Genomic DNA, 21237 nt, shown 5'->3' with positions numbered 1-21237 from the left:
TGCAAGACCAAGACTGTGCAGCACTTGCTTACTGCAGCCTTTCCAAATCAGATTGAAAAGCACACTTAACGGTATACCGGTATAAACAATGTGACGGTTATTATTGTTCAATTAAGTGGTTCATGGTATCTTTAACGGTATACCGTTATACCGTTACATCCCTACTAGTAGGCGCACCTACCACCTTCATGAGTAACGCAGGTGGGGGGAGCGGGAACCTTCTAGGGGGAAAACAAACTCAAAACCACAGACGCACCATAAAAGAAGTCCTTGCTGGAACGGGCCGGGTAGAGATGCATCGTGTGTACCATCGGCCCAAGTGATCTTTAAATAATTCGCACGAGATGGGGGTGGGGGGAATATCCTAGGTAAACGCAGTCAGCAGGGAAACACCCCCCACCCCCAGGATCGACCCAACCTGGGAAACCCTGATTTGAAACACAGGACCAACCCTTCGGGGGCCAGGGAAGAGGGAGACCGAGTTCAAGCTGCACATCACAGGCAGCCAAGACAACAATGGGTAATGTAATTACAGGGTGGAAAGCCAATCAAGCACACTGGGTAGAAGAGGAGAAATCGATCTGAGCTAATGGAAAGGGACTCTGGGCGGAGTGGCATTCCTGGGAGAACCAATCAAATGGTAAGTTGCTGTGTTCCTGCGAGGTAGCCAGCCTTGAGATTATCCACCACAGGGTTTGCGAAGGCCATGATCTAGCAGGTACAGTGAGTGTCTCCCTTCCCACCAGAAGCAGGGTGTCTCGTGTTCCGTTGTCCATGGTTCTGACCAATGGCAGCATAATAAAGTTCTGGTGGTCAGCACAAATGTTATTTTACTAATTGCACAATTTTCCGGAGTGGGATGAGAATCGATGTGGAGCCACATAGGAAGCGAGGTGTTGGGATCTTGTTGAACTGTTAGCTCCAATCCTGTTTTATTAACCTACGTCCAGCACTAAGGATACAACCTACGTCAGCCAATGAGATTCTTGGGAAACATCGAAAATATGAACATACTAAATTGCATGTGTTTCTAAAGGTCTTGACCATTGGGTTTTATAAAACTGTTCGCAGTACACTCCGATGTCCGCTCTCATCAATCAGTTCTGTTCCACTGTTCTGTTTGATTTGTGCTTGCCCAGCTGTAATAAACAGCGTTACCTCTTGCCCGGTGGGTGCTCCACTTTTTGATTATGTGTTTTTATGGTGTGATCGGAGGACCCCTGAGAACATTTTCATCGGGTTTAGTGGTACGCTAGTGTTGGACAAATACTACTTTTTATCACTCTAAATAATGTGCAGGAGATTCTGCTTTGTTTTGCTTGCAATTCCCTATCTTAGCCACTCAGTCTGTTGTGGCCAAATCTCAGGGATGGAGGTAATTATTCCTTCTATTGCCTGAACAAAGGCATTCCTGGTAACTGGATCAGTGTCTGGTTAGGTAGCCTACTCAACCAATCGTGGTCTTACTTCAGGGGGTGCAGAGAGGGGGGATGCTTGCAGGGAGGCATTCATTGGGCCTCATTACATGTTTGATGGTCCAGAAATAAGGGTGTCAGTAGCAACGTACAAGCACCCTCTTCGGACCGCCCAACTAAGTCTACTAGTAGGGATACGGAACTCCCCCTTTTGGAAATTCAGGCCCCTAACGGCAGTGTTTTCACTGAAGCACTGGCACCGTTAGCAACAGTACCGGTGCTTCAGTGACCCCATTCCCGTGGAGTCCTATGCGACTCCATGGGAATGTGGATTTACCGTTCCGCCGCCTGCCATGATATCCCGGTGGCACCAGTATGTCGGGCAGCGGAAACAGTGTTACAGGGTTGCCGGTAACCCGCCGCCTACACGCAGGTTTTACCGGCAACCCCGTAATGAGGGCCAGAATCACCCTCGTGAGCTGATTCATATTGGCCCATGAAATATTGTAGCACTATAACGGCGTGTAGCTCTTCTATGAATTGTTGTGGTTCTTCTCAGACATTTAGGAATTATTTTGCCAGGCTCCACAAGTCATCTGGAGTCCAGACAGGATATATCTAACTGATGTTTGGAGGGCCTCAGAGTCTCTCCCATTTTCCCATTGTCCCTAGTGTAAGCGGTCAGTAGTAAGACTAGGACACAGTGGCATGTTAAGTTTTGGTTATAAACCTTTATTGTTGAAATAAGGGGTTGGGAAAATCCTATCTATCCCTAACTCTATGAGATGTTTCCCTGCCTCAACAAAACTAAGGAACGTCTGTGTCAGGATGTTAAACAGTCTTCAGTCCTGTGTCCAAAATCCTAAACTGACCCTTACACTCCAAACTAAATACCAGGGTTTAATGGGGGGGGGGGGTTCACTGAGCTATAATCTTATAGCTTTCTCTTGAAGTTGCAAACATTAAATTCTAAGGTGCAGAAAAGAAAGGAAACCAGCTTCAACTGGGAAAGGGATTTCCCTTCCCCTAGATTTCTTCCAGTGTTGAAAATACTTAGTTTCAAGGGCGAAAGCTCTTACCTTGAATCTCCTGAAAATTACTCGGTTCTCTTGCATCAAAGTACACTATCTTTAAAGGGGCATGGGTTCTCCCTTATCCACATCCACGTATAGGGGTTTTGACACCTAAGCTTTTACAGTCCGTCTTTCTCCCCCTGGTATACTCGCCTGCCAGGGGGATGTTCACTTCCTTGCTTGAGTGTGAGTCCCAGGCTCACTGTTTGCCTGATTCACTAGCGTGCCAGGGCTTTTCCACTCTTTGTTCACTTTCTCTTTTATCCAGCTCACAGCAATTCTCCAGTATCGGGTCAGCGACCTTTTCTTTCATCCACTGTTTTTATTTAGGCTCTTGCCCTTAGCGCTGGTCATATTTGTAATAATCTTACTGCTTTTACTTAGGCTCTTTCTCTTGATAATGTTTGTAATAATTGTACTACCTTTTATTTAGGCGTTTTCCTTCCACAATGTTTTTATCAGTAATAATGGTATTGCTTTTCTTTAGGCTTGCTCCTTCAACAATACTCGTATCAGTAAGAATTGCTCTGCCTTCATTTGGGCTTGCTCGTGTAGTTTGCGGTACACAGCATTCACACTGAAGCGCCCCAGTAACCAGCTCTTTCTCGGCTCACTGTTTATGGCTGGCATCTTCAGGGCACTTTGCGTTTCCCCAGCACCTGCGGCACTCCTAATGGTAAGGACCCTGGTGAGCAGTTTGCTTCCCATCTTGCTTTCTTCTGTCCTCGACAGCTCCGGCTTCCCGTAGTCCGCAAATGGTGAACTTCTTCCAACCTGGCAATCGCTTGGCACACTGTGTCTTTTGGCCTCCGTACTGCTCCCTGCAGTTTGCTCGTCTTCGGCATCCTCTACGATGTCTGCACAAGACAGGTGCATCTCTAGTCTCTGGCTGGCTCGTTCTTCCCAATTAGGTTCACATGTGTTACTTTTAAACATCCCTGTCCTTCCCTGCAGTTTACAAAGACTAGGCCACGGTGTTGGTTTGCTGTGTCTAGTTATTCTCATTACTCCATCCGTCTTCCTCGTCTCAGTACTACAAAGGTGGTGTGGGGGGAGTAAAAGAGGTTTTGGGCTAGAGAAACCTGAGAAATCCGTATATGTTACATTCGGCCATGTATGATTGTTGCAAAGGCCCTTGGTTATCACTAAAGTATGAATGAAGGGTTACCTTAATACAGTTTCTTCCCATTTCCCTGGAGCTTGTCCTCCTGCAAAAAGCCACCCCCAGGATCCGAGTCGGGTAACTTCTGCCTTTACCTGGCGACGTGAGAGAGGCTTCCTACCAGAGAATCATTGACAAATTTATTAGATTTGTCACACTGGTTATATAGTTTTCAGGTGCCCCACGCTCACTTGCCACAGTACCATACACTTTGACTCAATACATGTGTGGTGCTGAGAGCAGAAGGGGATTTACAAGAGACTCAGCTGAGTGGCTCTGAAAAGGGCCAAGAGGTAGTCGACCTGCAATCGTACTTCTTCCCCTATTCGCATGTTGGGAGTTTGTCCCACCAGCCAAATTCCGTTTTTCCCTTTCCAATTTTCATTTTCCCTACCTAAACCAGAATGGAGGACAGAGAGGTCTCTATCTACCAGAGTCTGTACAAATTCGGACTGTACCCAAATGTCTGGGACCTGCAGGGTTTTACCACAAATCCAGCCTACTTAAATTACCACTGCAAGTATTATGCCAGATCTATTTCAGTGTAGAAAAAATCATTTTCCATAACCACATCAATATAGCCGCCAAAAATCCATTTCCTGGATCACCCATCCCACCCAGAATGTTCAACACATCTTAGCATATTCATTTAACACATCCTATTTTTGCTCACTGTAGGGGAGGCATGGTATCACTGACACAATAGGTACAATTTGTAAAAATCTTAATGGAAGTTTCTGGGGTTGGAAAAACTTCTACTTTTCCCTGTAACTAAGATGGAAGTAGCCTCAACCCTCAAACGATAAACAAAACAGTCCTAGTGGAGTCTGTAAAATCAAAATGACCTATGCTAACAAAAACCTAATGCCTGACCTACCTCTTGCACAAATAAATGTGGCTGAATCAGCGCTCCGCCCACGTTAGACCACACAGAGTAAGGCAGTCCCTGTAGGCAGGAGGACACACTCTGGCTTAGGTTTTCAACACAAACTGTTCCAAAAATACACAGATCGAGGCCTTCTGGCCTTCCACGCTACAGTCTCTTTCCAGACTTCCAAATACTGTTTGAACAAAAAGTTCATGTAGGCCCCTCTCTGCCGGGCTCAGACCTCTTCAAAACCAAAGTTCAACAATACTTGCACAGGGCTCCCTTCCCCAAGCTTTCTTACACTTCGGGTCTCCCTCAGTCAGGCTCAAACCGCTTTCGGATGTTGAAGACTTTGGAATGTGCATGGCTTTCTTTACAGACCTCTAGAGGACCACTTTGACTAAAAATTCAAGTTTCAGCTTTTCACTCTCCCCTTCTCTAAGGGTTAATTTTGCTTACTTCACGTTTGCATTTCATTCACTTTATCGTTACAAATGATGCACCTTTCACAGAGACTTTCGAGTGGCTACTTCCTTTCGCCGGACCACTCCGTTACTCAGTATTGCTGATTTCACAGCTGTCCTTACTTCAAAGTTTATTCACAGGTCTGCATTTCTTCATGTCTCATCCACACGCGTGCAGCCATCACTTGCGGTATAATGTTGCCACTTCAAACATTTTCTTTAACACACACCGGGTCGCTTGCCAACTCGATACCTGCGTGCATTGTTTCTTGGTTTTACGATTTTCCAATTCACGGGTCAAAGCTAGTACCACAGGCTTGGCCTCGCCTCCCGAACTCTGCCGTTCACCTGGGAGGGTCGCTGGCGTCCTTGAAACACAATGCAGCCTTCTGATGTGGGATCTAGCCTTCTCCACTTGTCATTAATGACCTGATGGAGGCAACGACCTCCTGTAGGGAACTCTTGGTTCGTCCCTTGATCAATCGCTCTGCTCCAGTAGGTTTGCCTACGCCCTGGACGTTCTGGTCGTACTTGTGTTCTGCCTTGCTCAGAGTGTTTCTCTAGGTTCTGACTTTTATCTGTGTGAGGAGAGCTAATTGGTATCTGGTGTATGCACTTAAGTGTCAAATGCCTGACCCGATTAGCGGGACATGTCCAGTGTGATGTACAAGAGTTAGTCTTGTTACTCTCAGCCACCCTCTTCATCGGTCTTGTGTTTGAGTAAAAATGGGCGGGGGGGGGGGTTGAGACCTAAAAAATAGGATGGGTTAGGTGAACAAAAAAGGGAATGAATACCACTTCTCACCATCGGCTGCCTCGCCCCCACTCCCTGAAGACCCCTCACACAGGTGATTCTCCCGCACCCCCAGGGTCTGGATCCAAAGGCAATGGAAGTGCCCTGGCCACCTGAGGGAGAGATCCCTGCGGACTAGTGGGTGAGATTTCCTTTGGTTTCTCACATCACCCATACCGGGGAATCTATCGCTCCCCTGAGAAAACCCTGCATGCACTTACCCACCTTACCTCCTCCCGATAACCCAATGGAGTTTTTAAGATGCCTCCTTCTGTGTGTGCACACTAGGGTGTTGGAGAGGAGGCAGCGGTTCGCCAAGCCGATGCCGTACCGCGTTGCACGACCGGTCTGAGTCGCAGCACCCTTATGTAAACGTCAGAAAAGGGACCATCTTCATTTCGGTGAATGAGATGAGAAAAACGGGTTGTTGCAGTTTGTCTTGCAAGACAAACGGACAGCATACTAGCAGCGCCTCATTGCCAACCCGCTCTGCACTCCAGGTTAACTCCTTTAGTACACTCCAGACGTTAACCCCACTACATCGAAAAGGAACTTGGTAGTCCTTCCCAAACATGTCTTTATGCTACATGACAGATAACTTCCATGGTGGCATGTACACATTTCTGGTGAAATCCTCCTCGGGTGAGGGGCATGGGGCCTCCACCATGTGACGCCTTCCGTTGTAGCTGTTCTGGCTTAAATCAGCGTGATCTGTTGACATGAAAACTGCAGTGTTGCCTCTGTGCCCCAAAGCCTGCCAAATGTTGGGTGTCATCGAGCACATGTGCAGTCGAGGTGGTAAATTACAGTAATGCCTTATGCAAATGCGGGTAGGAGACCCATTATTCAATTTTCTATGTGATTTAAGGAAAAGCAACAAACGCTAGCGTTGCGGGGATGACCTCTTCATGGAGTAACAACAAATTGTTTCTGTCTGTGGTTTTCTTTATATCAAAGGACCTTCTGAACGCGCCCCCTCATTTTATTCTCTTCCCTGATCCCATGATCGACTCACTTTGGGGGCTGCGTTCGTCCACAACTATATACTCACAGGCAAGTAATTTTTTCTATACTTATGCTGCTTACTGGTAGTTCCTACTCTACCTCAAGACTTCCCGCCCAACCTTCTGCAACTCTTTGCGTTTGTTACGCCTTTACATAGAGGGAAGGGACGGAGGGCATAAATTGGTTGGGTGGTGGATTTGCATTGTATGCTTCTAACAGTTAATTATTGTTTATGTTAATTAATCATGTACTTCAAAATGTTACCTGCCCGTCCAGACCTTCCATAAGTCTCACAAAAGGGATAATAGTGACTCCATATTTTGCGAAGGTCACTGGTGTGTAACTTTATTCCTGTCCCTAGAATTTGAAGGACAAATGGAATACTTTGTCCTCACATTTTAAATGGTAGTAGTTTCGTCTCTGCCAGTACACTGCTTTCACCACAACGTTATATACACAACTATGATCAACATGTGTGCTTTTGTGGGTGTGGGAGAGGCAGGATTTAAACGAGTTAATCAAAACATCAGTTATACTAAAACCATATCCTACAATCTGTATGGTAGGCCAGTTTAATATTGAGTGTACAAATATAAAAGTTAATTGAGAATGTTAAAATGACGCTTTCATTCTTTTAATTCCTAATTATCTTCCATTTCTTTATTTTTTAAGCCTTGCTATAGGCGGGATTTACAAAATTGTCAATACGTCTGTGCTCGAAGGAAAAAATATCTTAAAACTCATTCCAGTTTCAACTTCACCATCCTCACCCAGTGCTGCTATAACAAGCGTTTCAAGCCCAGGTAATGCTTCTCTTAAGAAATCGCTACCAAACAGCACCGCAATACCATTACCCACCTTTGCGCAAGTGAACACTCATAGAAATATTTTAAACAGAAATCCAGATAATCCAGGACCCAGCATTGCTTTTGAACTGCCAGTCTCCTCTCTTCATGGACCTGCTCGTCCTATGGATAAACCATTACTTCTGAAAAGTGCAGTAGGCGCTCCACTACAGACCAATCAAGGTGATAAACTGAGTATGATAATAAAAACAAGTAATCTTCCAGTTAATGTGAAGTCTCCTGTTTTGCCTTCTGGGCATCATCTTCAGATACCAGCCCATGCCGAGGTCAAATCCATGCCAGCTTCTTCATTGCCTCCTTCAATTCAGCAGAAGATACTTGCAGCTGCAACGGCTAGCTCCTCTGGTACGCCATGCACAAATGCACCAAATGTTATTTATGTGTCTCCAGTCAACACTGTAAAAACTGATGCCTCCAATCCTCTGCCAAACCTTTACCCAAAACCGCAGACGTCCAACTGCACTCCACTGATTTCTACTGCTTCGCAAGAACCAAGAAATTGTCCTGTTCCTGAAGTCAAAACCATAAACAACCAAGAAGCGCAACAGACGCCAATAAAATGGGTTGTGCGCGATAGCCCACAATCGGAGTCTCAATGTCTTGTTCCTGTGAGGTCAGCAAGTAATATAGCTTCCAAGTTATTGAAGACCTTGGCAGACATAAAGACATCGGACACTTATTCTGAAAGTTTGATCTCATTATGCTCTAGCAGTACATCTGCAACAAAAACAAAAAATGCTCCAATTAAAGAAAATGCATTAGTAATGTTTGATGGCAAAGTGTATCTCCTTGCAAAAAAGGGTGTGGATGCTCTTAAAACAGAAACGGAAAAAACACATTCTTCCAATCTTAAAGCAGGCACACCTTTAAATGAAAGACGTAATTCTGATTCATTAAATCAAATATCCAACAAAGTAGTGGACATGGTGTTGTCTAAAAACAAAAGGGAAAACTCTTCTCTTGCTGACCACATGAATACATGCACAAGTGCAGAAATGGGTTTGCAACCAAAGATAAAGGAAGCAGCCGTTTTATCTCAAGTGGGAAACCCCCATGGAGACAAAGAAAGCCACCCAAGGATAGTGTCTACAATTAGAATCAACACTAATGGGAAGTGTACAATTGAATCAAATTTCCCTATACACAGCAAAAATTGCAACACAGACATTGACCGAAGTGCCATCCAACCAGACAACGGTACCACGAAGACTTCTTCAATCCAGTCTGAAAATGGAGTGTTAAAAAATGTGGAGGTAATTATTTTTAAATACATTAATGCTGAAATGACTAATTGTTTTTAATTTAAAGAATTTGATGACATGTTTGAAGTGAATTTAAAATACTTTTTTTGGTCCCTTCAATATATAGGAATGCATTCCAAATACATGCTGTTTCATCATCAGTTTTCCAAATTGTCTTTTCCATTCACCAACATGCTGTTAACAGAAGATAGTTTGCTATTTGTTTGCCAGTCATGTTATATTACATTCTCGCTAATAAACCATTAAAACTCAACCCTATAATGACTTTATATTGAGACAAATGGCTGTTATCCAGCAACTGTGATCGTATTTCTTATCCTTGGTGAGAATAAGCAGAACAAGGCATCCCATATTCCACACTTAAAATCCTACTTTGATTTGATTCTTTAATGTGAAGCATACTATTTTTCTGAAGCAAGCAGTAAAGTCAACCTGTCCATGCAGTGACAACAAAACGGAGGAAGCAATACAGCTATATAGTATAATTTGGGACATGAGATGCCTTCATACAATTCAAACTTATTTATTGGTCATATAAATCTCAATTGGGCCAACAAAGGCACACTGACATCTTAAAAAGGTTAATGGATCAGATGTTTTTGCTGAAGGAAATTGTTTTCCTGTGTGCCCAATTACTTGTCACTGCTCCTCATTTACAGAACTGAGACCAAAGTTAGGAAAGAGTTATTTGGAGAACTGCTTGAGGTCCTGGTAGGGCAAGGGTGTTTCTTTCCTTGAATAAGAAGGCAGACATCAAAAGATAAACAAAGAATAAAGAGGAACATAACTGTTCTATGTGTATACATCTTAAAAGACGCCCTATTAGAAAAGGCAAGACTGTGAAGGTCGAGAAATAAGAGTGCAACAAATAATTTGGAACAGTGTATTTTAAACTACATGGCACTAAAGAAACTCTTCTTGACAGTTAAAGAAATTGGGAAACACTATTATGAAAAAAAATGATATTTGTTCTAGCAAGGGTGTTCTTTTACATGTATAAAAGGATGCGTGTGTATGTGTACATGTTGTGAGCAGAAGCACACCACCAAGGAATGCAACTTGTCTCTGTATAACCCCCCCCCAACACCCAAGAGTAGTATTATATGTGCCCGCTTAAGTACAGCCCAAGACAAGCTTCCTGCCCCAGCAGTGCACATATAAAATGTTGCTAACAGGACATTTATTTATTTATTTGGCACGTATAATGTGTGTCTAACCCATGGGTATCTGGGCGCTGGAAATAAAGGGTCAAAAACATTTGCAGTTGTTACCATAGGTAACATGTACTGCCTATCCCCCTGCTTCAACGTAAATGAAAAGGAATACTTCAGAAAGAATCCTGGGAAGTGTAAGGGGAGAAAATGTGTCTTTCTAAAACCTAGTTTACTGTTTAGAAGGGGATGTTGCAAGGGCAGCTTCACAAACCTCACTTAATCTTTTTACGATTGTCACACATAATGTATCAATGCCATTATGAACTTTTAGAGGTTCAATGGGGGATGGGGGGGGGTGGGATTAATTGGAGAGATTGATAAATAAATGTACTCTCACCCTGTTAAATTTAACCAAACCGAGCCATAGAGAACATGGCCCTTTGGAAAATAAACGTGTATATGAGTTCTAGTAAACGTGGTAGACGGATCCATCTCAGAGGGGCTCTCCTCTACCCAACTTCCTTCGATAGACCTCACCAGGGTGAGGGATTCAATGAAAGGTCAGAAAACCTGGCAGGGAACAAGAACGCACCATTATCCAGCCTTTGTGTTACCGCTGACTCGCGTGTAGATCCAAGTGCTGGAAAGCTCCACTCACTACTGCATGACTGGCACAGAGCAACCCGACAGCAGTACTTTACAGACGGGTTTCTGACTAAAACTACAATGGAGCAGAATTATTCACACACCAACTGCAAAGGAAGGGCGACCTTTGGGGCCTGTTGGCATCTTCACGTGGAGCGGAATCTCGCACCAGTAATCCATGACATCATCCATAAAGTTGGACGGAGAGCCACTGCTCCATACACTTCCTCCTGACTTCATAATGATGGACTTAGGCTTTCAGTTCCCATTAAGGAGAGCAATCAGTCAGAACAAGAAGTAGGAAAAGGGAATACCTGAGAACTGTAGCAGGGGGACATTAAACACATGAATGGAAGTCTTAGCAAATCATGTGACCCGCAAGTGATCAGGAAATTGTCCAAGAAATCCCACCACATTATTTCATAATTAGATAAGGAACCACCCCATGAAAAAAGATGCAAAGAACAAGGTTTAGCACACTTGGGATGGTGGTCCACCGAGGAGATGCATTTGGAGAAACTGCAAGAAGACACACAACCTTCCACTACACCACCCTTCTCACCTCTCACTACAGCCCTCTTATCTATCTACACCTTACCACACGCACTCTGCCTATCCTTACCAATACCCCCCCGCTTCACTCCACCCAAAGCACTGCTCCTGCTAAAGCATTACACTATCTACACACCCTCCTACCACACACTCACTAATTGCCCCTACACTTTTCTATCTCTCACATTCACCTTTTACACCACTACCACGCTCCATACAACGGGTACCAGTTCTCTCACACAAGCCTCACCTTCACTCTGCTCCATCACTACTAACAACTCTTCAGCACTCCACTCCTCTGTCCATCTGCACTCTCGGATAGCTTGGCAGCAGTCTTGGGCTCAGGCTGCTCGTTCTTCCTGTGTCTACTTTCCTATGCATGTGAGTTTTCTGCCAATTTGGTTTGGGAACTTTTTCTCTCCAGTCCCCCTGCAGTCTCTCCTCACAGTTCCCCTTTTTTCATAAACGTTTTGTTGCAAGAGTGGACAACAAAGTAAAAACGTGATCGATCTACTATAAAATAAATATCAGGATTGCTTTCTCATTAAAAGTGTCCCCTTCCTCCTAAGGAGCCTCTCTGAATGCTGGAGGGTCATACAGGAATCAGTGACACTTTCCACGTGGGGTCTGGGGGGTGAATTCTCCCTTCCGGGATACATTAACACCAATTCCCTGCACAGCCAGTACAAAAAAGACACTCCCAGTCTGTTACCAGCTTTTAAAACACATGTTGGAAACACTGAAGTGCTTAGCACTACACCACAGCCCGCACTTGGGCGAAACTGCATGTGCACAGAGAGCCAGCGAATCCCAACCATTAGGAGTTACTTTGTTTCACTGGGCATACACATAATTGGTGGCAAAAGAACTCTGCAAACTCCGAGAGCGCTCTGTCTGACAATAGCAAAGACAGGCGTATATATTTACAAAACACGTCATCAGAACCTACATACTATAAGGGGCACAAGTTCAATGGGATTGGGTGGCGATGACTAGCTATAGGCGCTGCTGCGATGTGGTTGGCCTTGGCTGGAGGACGTCACTGGTCAGCCTCGTGGGTTGGGCTGGGCCTGGCAGGTCGGCTGAGTTCATCCGGGCGGTGTTGTTGTGCCATTGTGGCCAGTGTCAGAGATGAATGTCTTTTCCTGACTTATTTGCCCTAGGCCATGCACACCGCAGTCATTCAGTTATTGCAATATTATCTTCTTTAGTAAATCTTTCAATAGGTTATTCTACAGGTTAATGCAACACAGGAGGAATGCACCTTGTGAGGGGTTTGATGGTGATTCATCAGTGCGTGGTTACCAGTGTCCTGTTGACCGGTACCATAGGTCGAGGGGCTAAGTCTCAGGGCATGGGACAGGCGGTACATGTCTTTCTGTCTTGTTAGAAGTCGTTATGAATGAGCTGCTGTATGTTGCCACAGTATTGGGTGTCCTAATTGTACAGGGGCCATAAGTCTAAGGTGATCCGGTGGGTTGTGGGGTTTAAGAGGGGGCACCCGGATTTGTGTATTCAGGCGGAGGTTTACTGCTGTGCTGTAAATAATGCAGGTGGCAGGCCGTGGCCTTGGGTGCTGCAGAGGGGACTACAAATCTTTGAAGCGGCTCCAGCCTAGTTGGGGGAGGTGGAGCAGCGCGGCGCGGGCCTCTGCTCTCTTGTTTGGCAGTCTTCGCAGGGTGAGAGGGGGAATGGCCTTGCACATATTCACAAAGGTATCTTCCTCGTGTGTTGCCGACTTTAGGTGAAAACATCATAAACATTTGAACACTCTATAATACTCATTTGGATCACTCGAAAACATACATTTTAACTTTGCTAAATGTCTCTCAAATATAGCCAGTCTGAGCACATTATTTGTACACTGTGTTTTAACAACTACAACATTTAGTTATATGCATATACATTTGCAGTAAGTGAGGTAGTAGTGAGGTTGGTGGAGCACATAGAAAATGACTCGCCACCGTACGTGACGGTAGTGGCACATAAGGGGCTTAGACATACACGCATGACGGGTGCATTCTCGCGCGTCCTTCACATGAGCCCTCTGTATGGTTACATTCGTCTTCCCTTGCACTCTAACAGCATTAGTTTGGTTATGGCGCGGGACCATGGGGTGTAAGCTTTTTCAAGGATACACATAACGAATAGTCCCCTGGAACGCTCTTTTATTGTTAGCACACAACTGCAGTGGTGTGGGTTCTTCATTGCTAATGTCATGTAAGCATGCATTCTACCATGTTTATACATTTTACAGGTTTCCTTAATAGAAGAAGTTTTGTGGAGAAATGCACGCTTTGCAAGTAGTCTTGTCATTAATATTTGGTAACTTTTGCTTTTATCCGAGGACCGTTTTACAGTTCTCTTTTTCACCCAGGCCTCGCTAGCCGGGTCATGCTGGGAGCAGTGATACACTGCGGAAGGTGAAATGTTAGTGTTAGTATCTTACACTAGCTCATGTCCGTCTTGTTCGTGGGAACGGGCTCACAGCGGATCTTCCAGGGAGCTGCGGCCACAGGGATAATTGAAACTCTCCGAGGGTGGGGGCCGCGCTACAGTGCGCTGAGCTCACACCATCTTTATTAGACAAAATGGTTTCTGAGGCCTAGTTAAATTCAATACGTGTGGGCGATGTCTTCAGCAGGTGAGCCCTCCACCACCTGGGCCCTGGTGGTATGAGGGGACTCCCGATGAGCCATGGCCCTCACCTGGGGAAGGGATGTAGGCAAGGGGGGGTCTTTTGGACAGAATGGGTCCAGAAATTAAACCCGGACACAAAGGTGTCATGTTTTTGGTTATAGACATTTGGTAAAATGCCTCTCCGACTCTATTCTAAAGATGAGCTTTCCTACCTATAAACCAAAAACATTCGCCCAGCAGTCCATAGACCTGCTTCAACAGCAGATTCAATTTTCCTAGTGCATCCCGCTTTTAATGTTCCCGCCCGGTTGATTGTTCCACAAAGGACTGGACTGCGCACTGTTGGATCGCGAGTCCTGCATTACTCTTGCTGGCCTCCTCCTCATCCCAGTACACAACTGGTGTTTATATGTGTCTTAATTAACAAAGTGAGGATGTGTTTCTCTAGTTGGTCTCTTCCTCGTCCCATTAGCAAACTGGTGTTTCTTGGGGAATATTTTAGGGGAAAATGGGGAAAGGATCGAAAAGATCCTACAAAGGTTTGAGGGACAGAAGATGTATTCTGAAAGGGAAATGTGTTATACCATGACTCACCTAAGGGATCCTCCCTCGCATATTCACCCCAAGGGTCAGGATGCAAGAGTGATGACCTTTCCCTGGCCTCCCGGGAGGAGGATATATTGGGGAGAGAGGTGAAGACGCCCTTTGTTCCTCACAGCACACGCAACCACTTCTTTATGTAACTTTTACAAGTGAAAGGTTTCCACGATTGTGTGATCAATGTTAGGCATTCTGTAATGGTGTTTGCAACGTTCACCCTTCTTAATTAGGGGCACGCAACCACTCCTTCAGACACTAACTGTCTTTTAATGGTGGAACAATGGATTTACGCAGTGTTTGCTTTCTACGCCAATAACGTATACACAAGTTTAACATTTCCATTGTTCAGGTACTTCAGCTTCAACGAACTTCCACTCACTTTAACACTTGCTCTGCGACTCCAGAAAGCCTTAGACTTCTGTCACGACTTCTACTGCTTCTGGCTTCTTAGGGACACTCCCCCTTCTTCTTTGAAGGTGCCTCTGGTCCGGCCACGCATTCATGGAGCCCCTCTCGCTACTGAGACCAACGGCTTGACATCTGCTGCTCGTCTCGGTCTCCAGCACATTCGCGCTGCAACCACGGCAATCAGGCTCACATGGGGAAAGACCACTCCTGCACGTCTTCCTCTGCTCAACCTCTGCACTTCAGAGTTTGGGGGAACAGGACCCTCTCAGAACAAGCAGTTGAAATCTGCTGTCTCCACGTTCCGACATCCATCTTGTTCTCCCACTTCTCCTTGGTTTGTTAGCCCTGTGCTTTCTTCCTGCAACTACCGCTACAGCTTGCATTCCAGTCACAGTTCCAGCTCCTTCCAATTACCTGCACCTGAGGAGGCTGTTTATGCCTCCCAGGTTCTCTCAGGTGTAGGCTGTTGACTACTGCAACTGCATGCCTCTTCTGCCCTCTTCCTTGTCCCAGTACTTATGGGATTATTGGACTTGTCCCCTTCAACAAAGTTAGCTCTTTCAACTGCTGCAGCTTGGCGAACAGCCATCAAAAGTGTGGGATTTAGGGGGAAAGTTAAACGGGAGGGGGGGAGGATTCCCAGTCTTCCTGTGCTGTCCCCACCCTCCCACCACCCCACGTGATCTTCCCACAGTACACCACCTCCAGGGCCGGGATCAGCAAGCGCCTGCCTTTCCCTCCCACACCAGGTTTCTAGGAGGAATCATAATTGATTCATCACAATCAACAGGTGCCATTTAGTCTCATGTATGCACTTTCTGAGCCAGAGATGGAGGCCGTACGAATCTATCTACAAACTAACTTACGGAATGATTTCATAACTTAGTACAAATCTCCAGCAGGGGCTTCGTTTTCTTCTTCATCCCTAACATAAAAAGATACTAAAGAACTACGACCTTGCATAGACTACTGTGGGCTAAATTCTACACTTGATTCCAGACATTTTAGAAGCAGTAAGAGGAGCCACCGTCTTTTTCCAAGTTGGACTTGCAGTGCGCGTACCATCTGCTCTGCATTACTAGTGGCGATGAATAAAAGACTGACTTCCGCACACCATTTGGCCACTGCGAAAACCACGTGATGACCTTTGGGGTGGCCAATTCAATTGCAGTGTTTCAACACTTCATCGATCATGTGTTTTCATTTTTATTGTTACATTCTTTAGTCGTATACCTAGACGACATCTTGGTGTTTTGGAAAACATTAAACGATCATCAAAAACACGTTACTAAAGTTCTTTTGTGCCTGGAGAAAAAACATTTGTTTGCTAAGTTAGGAAACATTTATTTTCATCAGTCTTCCGTGACTTATGTGGTTTTTGTTATATCAGCTGAAGGTGCTGCAAGTGAAGGCAGTGTTACATTGGAACAAGCCAAAAACCTGAAGCTCTCACCAGTCCCAATCAAGTTGAGCTCAAACAATTTACTCTAATGTATTTAAAAAGTATTGTTTTTCTTCTGTTCTTGTGTTAATGTCTTTGTACCCATATCAAATGTCATATTGTAATTTCCTTGTTGTGCTAATGGACTCTCCAATTTTTTATTTCCATAAACATTTAATTTATTGACAGTTCTTTAAAGCCAGAGCTGTTCAAAAGCCAAACAATGATTCCAAAGTCACGGAGTGATTAAGTGCTAATGCATTTCGGAGTACAATACTCCATCCTCAGGCCTATACACATTTTATAATCACACCATGTAATTCATTGGCACACCACATTAAATGATGCATACATACCATGCCCGTAGTCCATGTTCCAATATCATTAGAGAATAGTCCATGTTCCAATATCATTAGAGAAAAAAGAAAATAAATAAACATCAATCAACTTTAGAACCCATATCCCACATATAACTGTCATCCCACATATAACTATGTCTAAGCATTACAACGCTGTATATTTAAAAAAATGAGATCTTCTCATACCTTATGACTTTGTATCTCCTCCCTGTAAGTTAACGCGATGACTAGGTTAATCGCGGATAAGGCACCATGCGCCATTCCTGTCACCCTTCTCAAATAGGCTAATCCTCCCCATTACCATGTGAACTCCAGTTCGGAGTTGTTGTTAGACCTCGATGACCTGTAATGTACAGTTTTAGTTAGACTTCCTTCTGTCCCTTTTCATGTCAAAATAGTGGGCTGTGCAGGAGAGTTCTGCTGAGCCTGCCACTTACCTGTGTCAGCTCTGTTGTCTTACAAACGGCCGCCACAGCTCATCGCAAGTCCGCGTGCCCTTGCCGAACGCTTTATTAGTTGCCATGGTGGCCTCACAGCGTCGTAAGGTGACCACTGTCTCGCCGGCACCTCGCGTCCCACCCTCCCATGGTAACGGGAGGGCGGGACTTGGTCCGCGCGTTCGCATGGCAACCTGACGGAATTGTCTATCAGTAGAATACTCTGCAAACTGCTTTCGGATGTGTGTTTATACAAAATTGTCTAAACCTTCTCTATGCAAATATCTCCTGAACACATGGTACCTTACAACATAAATTGCCTAACCTTCCGTTTTGGCATGTTATTCAAAACAAATGTTCGCATCTGCGCATTGGGTGTTCACAAGATGCACAAGGGTTCTGCAAGTTTTCCCCCATGCATACAAGATATTCTTTAACAATCGGATCATACATAGTTTGGGAATAAAGAAATGTCTCATCTGACATGTTACTCAAAGTAACTTTTCGCATGCACACGCTTAGTGTTACAATAGTTCTGCGAGTGTTCACTGCAAGCAAGGAATCTTTGACAAGTAAACCGTACATAGTTTGTGAATAATAGTCTCACAGATTCACAGTTTATCTCTTCCCCTTCTAGTTTAGATTAGAATTTTTTTTCTAGTTCTTTTTTTTTTCTCCAGTTTCTATATATGCCACAAGTACTGTCTACCCCATAAATGGTCTATTACTTTCTAAACATGCGGCCAGCAGTACACTTCTGCCTTTTGGACCCATGTGTGGAGAGCGTTGGGTATCCAGCGTGCCATAACTTCTGGATTTCATTCTCAGTCAAACGGACAGACTGAGCTATTTAAATCCAGGGGTTGAAACTGTGATTTATTCACTACGACAAAAAAGCAGCTCCTGGGTATCGGGCAAAATCCGTTAGGCAGTAGCTAGTAGCTAGCTCACAGCAAATCTAACTTTGCATGAAATGGACACTGACATTTTGTCCATTGTATATGGTCTGGGTGTGCACACAAACTGGAAACCCTCCTGTCATCTTCCCTGTTGAATGGGCACCAGCGCAGCCCTGCAGAGGCAAGTCAGCCACTTTGGTTATTGAACATACATTGAACAACCACATGAAATTTCGTTTCAGATTCAAGAAATTGGTGTTACCATTTGATATCTGTTGTATATTCATATTCAGTCAATCCATCCTTTTCAAGAGAATGCATCACGCATTAGAAGTTTTTTAAAAGAATCATTTTTATAGGAAATTGCAGGGAAAGGGAAGTCCCAGCAGTGACCCATGGCCACAATTTTTGAACTTTTCGGATTAATGTACACAATTCATGTACTTACTATAACATGTGGTTGTACAGCATGTGAATCTATAACGATATTAAGCTGCACAACTGTTATTACATGTAAGTAACTTGTTTTCCTTGTAGTGCATGGTTTCCTGATCATATTTTTATAAATGTGTTAATTTTAAATCTGTATTTCCTGAAGTTCTTTGACATTTTAGGATTATTCTTTCACAAAATAAAATGTGTATTTGCAAATAGAATTACATGATTTTGAGGCATAAATCCCATCTGTTTTAAAATGCTGCTCATCTTCCTACCTACATCAGTGAGAGCCAAAGGCGATGCTTAGCGCAATATAGAAGGTTTGTTTCAACATTCAGAATTAGACTGCAGTAACTAAGTTGATATGCTGTGGCAAAACGTACTGATGGGATTAGTCTACATACTAATGCTAAAGGTCCACTTATGTGGCATATATAGAGAAGTATGCGAAGGATAATTCATAGTAGCATAGGCTCTGAAAAATCTATGATCACAATCTTTTTTTATCCAATTGTTTGCGATTACAGGAAATGCCAGTTTCATCAACGTTTTGTAATTTAGCAAACAACGATAATTTAGGAAAAAGCTTGGGACTCTTGAAAGAAGTAAAAGTGAACCTCGAAAGAATACCTTTTGATGTAATTGAATGTTGCAGCAGAAAGACAAACGGACGTTTAGAATGTGGTATTGCTTTTTCAAAGGAAGATGACAAACCTAAATTGGAAAGACAGGTGAATGGATTGAAAAAAAAGGCAGGTCGAATTTGTGCATTGTCATATCATTTCACCTTTCTTATGTTTGCCCTTCTATGTCCCGATTAAATTATTTGATTTAAGGATATGTTTTAGTTGTCTCTTGCACAAAGTAAGCTTACTTATTTAAGCCAATGTACGTTTACATGAAAAGAAATACATTTTTGTAATTATTGCCATCCTCCACAAATTCATGTATGACCACTCCATCTACCATACACCTAATTTTGGTTAAGGTAACCAAAAGAACACAACAGAATGAGTGGGTGGCCTGCATTCTGGTACCCCTCTCTGAGGTTCTTTGACTGCACCAAAGTACAAGTGCCTTCAGAGCAGCAGCCAATGCTCTGCTTTGCCACAGGTCCCCACAGTAAAAGAATACTCTGGACACAGACTTGAATGCTCTTCACTCAGAAGAGCAAGTAGCAGTGTTCAAATATTAATAAGCGATTCATCGTTGAGTTGGAGCAATTTGCAATGCCCATAAGTGAGTCTGTGCAAGGGTTGCAAGTGCCACATAAAATCATTCAGAACTAGTGTGCAGGCCAGGCATAGTCGGAGCAGTCCAAAACCACCACAGACATGTTATGCTCCTGCATCCTGCCCCCTTTCCGCCGTATTATCATTATGGTATTTATTGAGCCCCGACCTAGCTCTGAGAAGCAATAGAGTGCTGTAGAGGTATAAAACAGAACCGATATACAGCAGGGGTAGTATACGGAGGGGCACAGAGGAAGGGTACAGTTGTACATGGGTGAGGGGAGTGGCGGACGGCATCTGGTCAGTTGGCACAGGGGGCCTAGGTGTTGAGGAGGAGAGTCTCTTAGTTTTTGAATTGTAGGAGCATGGGGACGAGTCTGATGCTGACAGGGAGGGATATTTGTGGGATATTCTGTCATTTGGGACGTGACCTGAGCACTTTTTGATAGCATCAGCACATATTGTCCTTCTTTTATTTTTACACAGGCCCGCACGCGTGGCTTTTGCCCCATCCAGCCATCGCCCTTCAGTCCTTTTCTCCGTGCAGCGGGGATTGTATGCACTTACCATTGCAGTTTTGTTTTTAAAATATCCTGCTTTTAGAGTTTATAGGACAAATAAGCCACTTCGCTATTAGCAGCTTTGGATGCCGTTTGTAAAATCCAATGGATTAAATAACATAACCATAAAGATGTACATACCCTGGATTGGGTCCCGACACACCATCTGCATATTATGAATACTTATTTAATGTATTTAAAAACGCCTAATAGCATACCTGAGTTGGTTTCTAAGCACAGTAAACTACATCTCCCAGTATCCCTGTCTTCCTGGTCCCTGCCTGAATACTCCCAACCATTCTTCTTCACGTCCCCATAATTATTCTTTCCCAATCTACCTTGACAAAACACGACCGTTCCCACAATCCCCTTAAGTCCACAATCCCAGCTAGCCCGATTTGATTCATAAACTCTACCAATCCCGTCCCTTGGATTATCATTTTCGCAAAGCCCAACTGCATGTGACCAACCAATACAGTTTCCAAAAAAACCTCTTCCTCTCTATATCCCGTAGGGTACCCTGACACTCTTACACAAACACTTTCCCGCTTACTGGAAAACAAAAAGACTAATATAAGAACTGTTTACCTGAAGTGTCCCAGCGCAAGGTTCAGGCACGGTCAGGCAATTGACCAGAATCCCACACACACACCTGACTGCCCTTTCCTTTTCCCCCAGGGATAAAAGGTGGAGTAAGAGAGCATACTACGAGCAAGGCAGACAGCACGACGTGAGAGCCAGTTCCGTACCGGCACTTCAAGAGAAGGCGAAAGACGGCACAAGTCAAGAGGATACCAAGGGGTAGAAGTGACCATGCCCTTATCAACAGAGACCCGTGAAGCCTTGAGAGAAGGAATCAAAAGGCCAGGAACAATAGCCTGCAAGTGATGCAGCAGATGTCCACGGTACCCGGGCGCCTCCTCCGCTGACAGCCAAGCCGAGGAGATGCGCATGCCCCATGGTA

At 44.3% G+C, this 21237-nt stretch overlaps 1 protein-coding gene across 2 annotated transcripts in view; it reads left to right on the top strand.

Annotated features, from left to right (window-relative positions):
- LRIF1 (ligand dependent nuclear receptor interacting factor 1) overlaps positions 1 to 21237 on the top strand; it is a 121286-nt gene that overhangs the window by 58898 nt on the left and 41151 nt on the right. For both annotated transcript variants that reach the window (XM_069640319.1, XM_069640320.1), the window contains exon 2: positions 7453 to 8899. In XM_069640319.1, coding sequence (XP_069496420.1) covers positions 7453 to 8899 — 1447 coding nt within the window. The remainder of the gene's footprint in view (positions 1 to 7452; positions 8900 to 21237) is intronic.

The sequence above is a fragment of the Ambystoma mexicanum genome, chromosome 7q, assembly GCF_040938575.1.
Source record: "Ambystoma mexicanum isolate Mex_15411 chromosome 7q, UKY_AmexF1_1, whole genome shotgun sequence".
NCBI classification, from domain to species: domain Eukaryota; kingdom Metazoa; phylum Chordata; class Amphibia; order Caudata; family Ambystomatidae; genus Ambystoma; species Ambystoma mexicanum.
Note: the sequence above shows the minus strand (reverse complement) of the source record. Positions and strands in the feature narration are given on the sequence as shown.